We start from the raw sequence: 9,717 nt of genomic DNA, 5'->3' as shown, positions 1-9,717 counted from the left end.
TGGGACTAGAAAGACTCCTTCATTAAAAAAAAAGAGAGACTTTTTTTTTTTCTTTTGAGACAAGGTCTCTCTGTAGCCTCAGCTGGCCTAGAACTCACTATGTAGACCAGGCTGGCCTCAATCTCACAGAGATTCACCTGCTTCTGCCTCCCGAGTGCTGGGATTAAAGGTGTGAGCCACCACGCCAGGCCATAACTTCATTTTTTAAACTTAAGTTCTTAGCCGTAACTTCATTTTTTAAACATAAGTTCTTAGAGAATATTTAATCAGATTGCGATGCTCAAAATAAAGGTTTGAAACTCATTTCTGTTTCAATAAGAACTCATGTGATGATTTATTCTTGTCTTTGCCTAATTTCTTTTTTCTTTTTTTCAACTTTCTTCTATTTATTTTCTTCTAATGAAGAGTCTGCTTTCTTCATCTAAACCTGTCCCCAAATCCTATGTGCCAAAACTTGGCAAGGGTGATGTAAAGGATAAGTTTGAAGCCATGCAGAGGGCCAGGGAAGAAAGAAATCAAAGGCGATCTAGAGACGAAAAGCAAAGAAGAAAAGAACAATTTATTAGAGAGAGAGAATGGAACAGGAGGAAACAGGAGGTTATTTTATTTCATTTCATTCTTATGCAAATGTTTTCCTTATTTAAAATTTATTTATTATTTGTATGTGTATGAGTGTATTGTCTGCATGTGTGTGAGTGCACCCGTGTCGTGCAATGCCACGGAGGTCAGAAGAGGGCTTCGGATTCCCCTGGAACTGGAGTTAAGGACGGTTCGTAGCTGCCACATGGGTGCTGGGAATCGAACCCGGGTTCTCTGCAAAAGCAGACAGTGCTCTGAACCGCTGAGCCGTCTCTCCAGCCCGTTTTCCTTATTTTAATGTATTATTCACATTACCATTTCCCATGAATTATAATTAAAATAGCTTTCTATACTTGTTAGCTAATCTAAGCTGCACATACAGCAGTCTTCCCATATCTGTAGTTCTACTCTCTACTGGTTAAGTTACCTGCAATCAACCATGGTCCAAAATGTTAAATGGAAAATTCCTTAAATAAAATCTTTTACATAAATTTCATTAAAATATTTTTATAATGGTCCTATTTAATTACTTATTGTTCTTACAATGCCTAATCTAGAAGTTAAACTTTATCAGAGTTAAGAGATGTATGACCTATATTTTTTCTTATATGGACATATAAGTTAAAACAGCACATATAGAGCTCAGTGCTATCTGTGGTTTCAGGAATCCAGGTGACATCTTAGCAGATGTCACCTGCAGATAAGACAGTCTACTGTATATGATTAGTCTAATTTGGGGACATGTGTCCATATTGATTTATTTAACCCCTAGATTAAAGAAATGCTCGCTTTTGATGAGGAGGAAGAGATATCTTCTAAAGCAGAAAAGGCCTATGTTCCAAAGCTAACAGGTAAGAACCTGTTAGGGGTGAATGCAAAGGACAGTGTGAGAGGAGACAGGCAAAGTCTCAAGTCTTTTCTCATGTACCCTTAGGGACCGTTAAAGGTAAATTTGCTGAGATGGAGAAACAAAGACAGGAAGAAGAAAGGAAGAGAACAGAGGAAGAACGAAAACGCAGGATAGAGCAGGATATGTTGGAAAAGAGGAAAATACAGCGTGAATTAGCAAAAAGAGCTGAGCAGGTAGATACTAAATATTAAGTTGGTATTTGTTTCGGAAACTAATTGTGCAAATGAAAACTAATTAGTATGTTGCCTAAGTAAAATATCTTACTATAAACCTATTAACTTGAAAACATTGACTGAAGGAAAAACATTCAGTACCAGGTGCCCATAAGAATGTGACAGATGTGCCTGATTTAAAGTGGAATACTGACAGGTCTTTCAATCAGTTCTGTCCATATTCCTTACACTGTCCACATTGCTAACTTTCCTCAGCTTGTTTGAGAATTTTACAAAGCTAGAAGATATTTACACACATACTGTTTGTAAAACCAAGCAAAATTCTGGCTTTGTCTCAGCAATGCTTACAGATGCTGTCCTTTAAAGTGGGATTTTTTTCAGTGCCTAAGACCGTACACCGTGTGCTTGCCAGCTTTTCCTGCTTTTCCAGAAAGAAGTGATGACCGAAGTGAAGCACTCCCGTACTCGCATGCCCAAGAAAACTGCTAACTCTGACTTTCCAAATAACCTCTTCCTTGACAAAAGCAGCTGCTTGTTTGATGGCAAATGATGATATATCCAGATTACCTATTAAAAAGAATGAGAATTTCCTATATTTTATTACTGTTATCCTTGTCCGAATTTGAAAGGATGCTGCGGAGCTTCCTTCTAGTCATCAGAGTCCAGGATTCATTTTGCAGTGACACTTTTTACAAAGAAATAGAATAATAAGAATTATTAAATTATGTTTTATAAACACAAATATGTAGCTATATAATGGTCATGGTGGCACACTCCTTTAATCGGAGGCAGAGGCAGAGCAGGCAGATCTTTGAGTTCAAGGCCAGCCTGATCTACATAGTGAGTTCCAGGCTAGCCCTACTACAGGGAGACTCTGTCTCAAAAAGATCAAAAATAGATAAATAACTGACCCACTTCAACTCCAGGAATAGAATGTTAGATAGTGTTTTCTCAAAAACTATATTGAAGAAGTAAGTTTGAATATAATAAAGACTGGTTTCTCAAGGATAAATAAAAATTTTTAAAATTTTTAAAAAGATAAATGACAATAAATATGATCATGAAGAAAAGCCACTGTGTTTACTTACTCCAAATATCTGCTGTATGTCAGGGTGCCATAGAAACCCTGGTTAATTAAGTTTTTGCCCTACTAAACTAAGGAAAGTTTACAAAGAAATAGAATCATAAAAAGAGAATTATTGAATTCTCTTGCAGAGGATCTGGGTTCAAATCCCAGCACCCACTGGTGGCTCACAACCATCAGTAACTCCAGTTCCAGAGGATCCAGTGTCCTCTTCTGCAAGAACAGGCAGTGTTCTTAACCGCTGAACTATCTCTCCAGGCCCTATTTATTATAATTTTATGAGTGTGTGCAATGCCCAAAGAGGCAAGAAGAGGGTGTTGGATCCCCTGGAACTGGAGTTGTAGACTGTTATTAGCTGCCATGTAGTGCTGGGGACCAAACCCAGTTTCACTGCAAGAGCAGCCAGTGATCTTAAGAGCTGAGCCATATCTCCTGCCCCTAAATATAATATTTTTTAAAGGTAAACTTTTTTTCAAAATAATTTATCTTTCAGTGAATTAGGCATCTGAGTAAAATGACAGAGCAGAGAATATAGGAAAGTCAAATGATAAGACACTTAGTTTCTAATATGAGCCAGAGTGCAGCAAAAGTCTCCTTAACTGCATGAGGAACAAACTACTTCCAGACTATCACTAATCTTGTAAATAAATCAATAACAAGCAGAGCATGGTGGTACAAGCCTTTAATCCCAGCACTCGGGAGGCAGAGGCAATCTGTGCTCTGTGAACTTGAGGGCAACATGGTCTACATAAGAAGTTCCAGGTCAGCCAGGGCTACACTGTGAGACTCTGTCTCAACCCCCCCTCCCCCCAAAAGTAAAATCAATAATAAACATTTTTACTTTTTTGTGTTAGGTATGCCAGGTGGGTGCTGTACTGCTGAGTTACACTGAGAGTCCTGAATTTCATTTATTTATTTATTTATTTATTTATTTATTTATTTATTTATTTATTATTTTGAGACAGGGTTTTTCTCCATAGCCCAGGTTGGACTTGAACCAATGGCAATCCTTTTGCCTTGGCTTTCAGAGTGCTGGGATTATAGGCATGCACAGCCACCATGTTTCTTAAGAGATATGGGTTTTGGCCTGGTGGTGTACAACTTTAACCTCAGTACTCAGAAGGCACAGGCAGGATCTGAGTTTGAGGCCATCCTCGTCTGTATAGCAAATTGTAGGCCAGCCAGGGCTGTACAGTAAGACCCTGTGTCAAAAAACAAAAACAAAAACAAAAACCAAATGCTAGTAAGAATGTGAGGACAGAGAAGCCTAATATACTTGGTGGTAAGGAAATAAAGCAATGGACAAATTGAGTTCCAACTTTAAAATGAGGATTTTTCCCCCAAATTCTTGGATCTGGTCAAAATATAGAGAATATATTATAATAACCAGAATTAGTTTCCCTTCTAAACTAGCCTCCATGTTTTACTGTATTTTATTATTGGATCAGTTATGCTTTTGAGAAATATTTTGTTATAAAATATAATTACAATTATTTGATTGCTTATGACAGATTTTCCTTCTGCTGGGGCAGAGACAGAGAACTGAGGAACATATCTGTGTATTTCTGTTTATATTGCTAATAAATAATTGTTCCTTATAAATTCACAGCCAAGACAGTTTCCTAATTTACAAAGATAGCCTTTATCTTAATATTTGAATATGCTGCCTCCTGGATACTGGTGTTGATATCAAAATGTAAAAATATGGATTTTAACTCCATTTAAAAGAACATTTGTCTAATTCAGAGCAACAAAATATTTTCAAAATTATGAAGTTAAAATTTTACCAGAAGCCACACCTAAATTACTTTTCAGTTTTATGTTTAAAGCACCAAGCAGAAATCCATTGTCATGTAATGATATGAAATTCTCATTCAATAGATTGAGGACATATACAATTCGGGAACTGAATCAACATCAGAGGTAAACAGACGTTTCCTTTAATGAAACATTCACTGAAAATTATCTGATGCACAAATTATTTGTAATCTAAGAAAAACTTACAGGGGCTTTTATCTCACTCTTTATTGTAAATATCACAACAAAAGTACATGAATGTTTTGTAAAAGCAAGATCATACTTTTGCATTTTCAAACACTATAGCTTAGTGTTTTTAAAGAGAAGTATGTTTTTGCTTTCAGACTTGTATCGGAAAGACAAGTCTCGTTAGTCTGTTTGGGACTCTGTGAAGACTGCATGCTTCCTGAACTAACCCTGCAGACTTCTGGAAGCTGACATTTAAAAGGCAGTTTTATCTTCTTCATTCGCATTCTGTCCTCAGAGTTCCCTCTGGTTCTCACACACCAGTGTAGAGTGCAGTGTATGACATGAGGGAATACCATAACCACAAACACTTGGCCCTTTTTATGTAACAAAGTTAAAGACAGTCGAACAATTTGATGGTGTACCTAAAATTACAGCCACATAAACTGGAACACTTTTATTTGGGGAGCATGTGTTTATAATTTCTACTTGTGAAAAAGGAGGCAACAATAAATTTGTAGTAAAACCAACTGAAATTAACTTTTAAAAGAATGTACTTTAAATAGTTTAATAGGATGAAATGCTTTAGAGCATTTAGTCCCGGCACTCGGGAGGCAGAGGCAGGCGGATCTCTGTGATGTCAAGGCCAGCCTGGTCTACATAGTGAGTTCCAGGACAGCCGGGGCTACAGGGAGACCCTGTCTCAAAAAGACCAAAAAAAAAAAAAAAATCATTTGAATATTCAATGGTTTAATCTCATTAAATATTAGTTTTATTAAGTATAAAAACTTGGATGGAGAAAAATTTATGGAGACACTTCCATTATACGTTTAAGCTAAAGCCATCCACCATCAAATTGGTTTCAAGTACACATTCTCTTTCATGCAATTAATGTACACATCGCTAAATTCAGGCAATGTTACATTTTTATTGTCAAGTCAACTGTATTAATTCCATCTTCCCCAAAGTAGAATGCTTCTTGAACCTGTCACCAATAAAATTTACTAATGATGCAATGAATTCAGAGAAAGATTTACTTAATAGTGACTGGTTAAAAAAAAAAAAGGTTTGTTTTGTTTCTCATAACTGTGACAGCAATGTAATGAAATCTACCAATTATGGAGGTGAAGTACCCTACCACCTATACCTCTATTAAGATAGATGCTAATTATCTATATTATAAAATAGGAAGGAGATGATTCACTGCTTATAACAGTGGTACCTGTCAAGTCACACAAAACATCTGGAAAAATAAAGAATTTCGGAGCTCTAGGAAAAGGAGGAGAAGAGAGCGTAAGAGCGACTTCTGAAGATAAAAGAGGCTATGAGGGACACTGCCGCGCTCTCAAGGAAGCAAAGTGCCTTTCACTGGTTATGGTAATTGTTTTATTTTGTGTTTTTGAGACAGGGTCTCCCTGTACCCCTGGCTGGCCTGGAACTCACTATATTGACCAGGCTGGCCTCAGTCTGAAAGAGATCTGCCTGCCTCTGCCCCCTGAGTGCTGGGATTAAAGGCCTGCACCACACCTGGCTGGCCATGGTAATTAAAAAAAAAAAATCAAAATCGTTTAGTGAATAGTTAATAAGCTAATCGTTTTATGACTAATAAGTTTGTTTTCATAGGATGATGAAACAGACAGTGAAGCAAAAAAAGAATCACTTTTTCCTGGAAAACTGAAGTTAACTTTTGAAGAACTGGAGCGACAAAGGCAAGAAAATCGAAAGCAGCAAGCTGAAGAAGAGGCAAGACGACGTCTGGAAGAAGAGAAGCGTGCTTTTGAAGAAGCCAGGAGGCAGATGGTAAATGTGCACAGGCCACCCTTGCAGTCAGTGTTATGAAGCTAACGGTCTCTCTAAACCTACCTGCCTGCTTCTTTTGTTTTGCTTTTGGCAGTGCTATGGATTGGACCGAGGGCCTAATGCATGCTAGGCAAGTGCTCTACCACCAACCTAACTCCAGCCCCAAGAGCCTGATTTTGAAACTATACACACACTACATACATATACAAAATTCATCTGTATTGTATTTAAGTTTCTACTTTGGGAAGTTTTGTGCTTACAATTTTTATTTTAATATTGTTTAGACTTTAAACATTGAAAATTACTCAAAGAAGCTGCTTTTTCTTTGTTGTATACTAAGCAGTATAGTTATTTACTTAATTATGCACACACACACATACACACACACATATTTGAGACAGGGTCTCATTATGTAGCCCTGGCTGGCCTCATATTCAGAATGCAGCCTACTTCTGCCTCCCTAGTGCTGGGATTAAAGGTATGGCCACTACCCTGGCCCATTAAGCAGTATATTTAATGACAAGGTTGAAAGACATTTTCAAGTCAAATTATAACTATACATTCCATATGAGCAGTGCAGGTCTATAATTCTAGCTACCTGGGAGGGTTAGGAAGGAGGACTGCAAGTTCAAGGCCTTCCTGGCCTACAGAGTCAGTTAAAGAATTAGAGACCAACTTGGGCAACTTATTGAGGACTCTGTTCTGAAATAGAAATGGGTTGGGGACATAACTCAGAGGTAGCACACTTGCTTAGCATGCACAGGCCCTGGGTTTAACCCCTACTACTACAAAAAAGAAAAGGGAACACTGGTTCTAATTCTCATTTTGAGAATTTAAGTATGAACAGCTATAATTTTTAAGGTTACAGATTTCTCTATCAGCTTCGATTCATAATATAAAGATTATAGCTTACCATATTAAAATTTCTAGACATTTAAAATGTTATTACTTTTGGATAATACCTACACATTTTAGATATCACTAGTAACCAACTTAATACTATTAATAAATCAGACAGGGGCTGGAGAGATGGCTCAGTGGTTAAGAACACTGACCTTGCAGAAGACTGGGGTTTGAATCCCAGCACCCACATGGCAGCTAACAACTGTCTGTAACTCTAGTTCCAGGGGATCCGACAGCGTCTCTGTCCTCCGCGGCACTGCACAACATGGGTGCACTTACCTACATGCAGGCATAACACTCATACAGATAAAATAAAAATAATAAATATTAAAAAATAAATCAAACAATAAATTTCTATAAATTTAATAATACATCATGAAACAAATTTTATGTGAAATTATACCAGATATTATTTTTATATGACTAGTATAAGGAAAAGTAACAATGTTCACTAGTAAAGAAACCATAAAAATCACTCGTTGCACAACCAAAAACCCTGTATATGTATACTTGAATTTTAAGTGCCTATGATTTTTGCTTTGGGAAAATTAATGTTCAGCATGAACCCCTTAACTTTTTACATGTTCTATCTTATTTAAAAGCTTGATTGAGCAGCTTTATCTAACTTTTTATGTGGACTCTTTCCACACTCGAATATCTACCATCTAGGACAACACAAAGGAAGATGATCTGGGACACGAAGGCTCTACCGCATTGGGCGGTATGTGAAACAGCTCACCATGTGCCTGTCCACTGACAGCTCATTTCGGACCGAATGAGTCTCGGCTTTTAGTAATGAACCTTTTCTTTGATTAGGTAAATGAGGAGGAGGAGAACCAAGACACAGAAGAAACTTTTAAAGAGTACCGTCCTGGAAAACTCAGACTCAGTTTTGAGGAACTAGAAAGGCAAAGGAGAGAAGACGAGAAAAGGGAAGCAGAGGCAGCAGCCAGAAGGAGGATAGAGGAAGAGAAGAAGGCATTTGCTGAAGCCAGGAGAAGCATGGTGAGGCCACCTGAGCAGCACCCTTGCTTCGGCTTCTCTTGGGATGGGGTGAGGGGTGAGGGAAAGAGAGGAAGGGGGCAGGGAGCGGGAGAGCTGGAAGGCAACCTCGAGCTGTCACTCTCAGGAATGTCGCTCACCTCTTTTGAGACAGGGTGCTTTCATTGGTCTAGAGCTCATCAATTAGCTTGAAATGGCTGGCCAGCAAGTCTGAGGCATCCTCCTGTCTCTGCTGCCCCAGTGCTGGGACTATAGATGTGCCTCTGGCTTTTATGTGCGTTCTGGGGCTTGAGTCAGGTCCTCATGCTTGTTAGACAAGCCCTTTACCCACTAAGTCACCTTCCCAGCTGATGATTCTGCTTTTAGAGGATGATTAAATGATTAGATTCCGAGGAGCACACCATTATCTCTGAAATGAATGGCAAAGAATAGGAAGAAGAATAGGAATGGCAAATAGTTTTTTGTGTTTTGAGACGGGATCTTACTGTGTAGTCTTGGTTGGTCTGAACTGTGTACAGCAGACCGGCCTTGATCTCAGAGATCCACTTGCCTCTGTCTCCCTCCCAAGTGATGGGATTAAAAGTGTGCACCGCCATGCCTGGCCTCCTATTATTTCTTTAAAGTTATCCTTGCATCAAAAATTTAAATAAACAATAATATTATAATATTATTATAATAGCATTAAGGTTTTTTGGTATTTTTTTTTTTTCTGATGAGGGCTCCTGATGGCATGTGATTCATTCAGACAAGACCATGACTTAACTGAAATGTTCTATTTTAGTGATCAGAATGGAGATTCACTTTAATTCGATTAAAATATTCTCAATATAATCAATAAAATATCAATGCTTAATTCAAATGACTTATAGAATAAAGAGAGAATTTCTGTTTACTAGAATGGAAAACAGTCATCATTTCCTCCACAACCACAAAATGCCTGTCTTACATTTTCTAATAATGCCTCCCTTGTTTCTTGGTTTGTACTTTTAAAAGATTTTTATATCATGTTTTGCCTGCATGTTAGTGCACCATGTGTGTGCAGTGCCTAGAGAGGCCAGAAGATGGTGTCTGATCCCCTGGAACTGGAGTTAGCCATCATGTGGGTGCTGGGAACTTAACCCAGGTCCTCTCTAAGAGCAACAAGTTCTCTTAAGCACTGAGACATCTCTCCAGCCCCTGCTTTGTAGTTTTGAAAACAGTTTATGATCTCTTCATTTTTAGATCAATGTGAAACATTTTAATTTACTAAACCCAATTTTATTCTTTAGTACGCATAATCCTTA

The 9,717-nt window shown here is 37.9% G+C and overlaps 1 protein-coding gene across 8 annotated transcripts in view; it reads left to right on the top strand.

Moving 5' to 3' along the window:
- Nexn (nexilin F-actin binding protein) overlaps positions 1–9,717 on the top strand; it is a 45,410-nt gene that overhangs the window by 25,249 nt on the left and 10,444 nt on the right. For 3 of the 8 annotated variants that reach the window (XM_029553827.1, XM_008848640.3, XM_029553828.1), the window contains exons 3-9: positions 406–597; positions 1,352–1,430; positions 1,514–1,662; positions 4,628–4,669; positions 5,918–6,106; positions 6,353–6,529; positions 8,249–8,437. In XM_029553827.1, coding sequence (XP_029409687.1) covers positions 406–597; positions 1,352–1,430; positions 1,514–1,662; positions 4,628–4,669; positions 5,918–6,106; positions 6,353–6,529; positions 8,249–8,437 — 1,017 coding nt within the window. The remainder of the gene's footprint in view (positions 1–405; positions 598–1,351; positions 1,431–1,513; positions 1,663–4,627; positions 4,670–5,917; positions 6,107–6,352; positions 6,530–8,248; positions 8,438–9,717) is intronic. The other 5 variants (XM_029553831.1, XM_017802072.2, XM_029553832.1 and 2 more) reach the window with 2 other exon arrangements.

The sequence above is a fragment of the Nannospalax galili genome, unplaced genomic scaffold, assembly GCF_000622305.1.
Source record: "Nannospalax galili isolate Female #2095 unplaced genomic scaffold, S.galili_v1.0 scaffold1124, whole genome shotgun sequence".
Classification (NCBI taxonomy): Eukaryota; Metazoa; Chordata; class Mammalia; order Rodentia; family Spalacidae; genus Nannospalax; species Nannospalax galili.
This window is presented reverse-complemented; position numbering and strand designations above follow the sequence as displayed.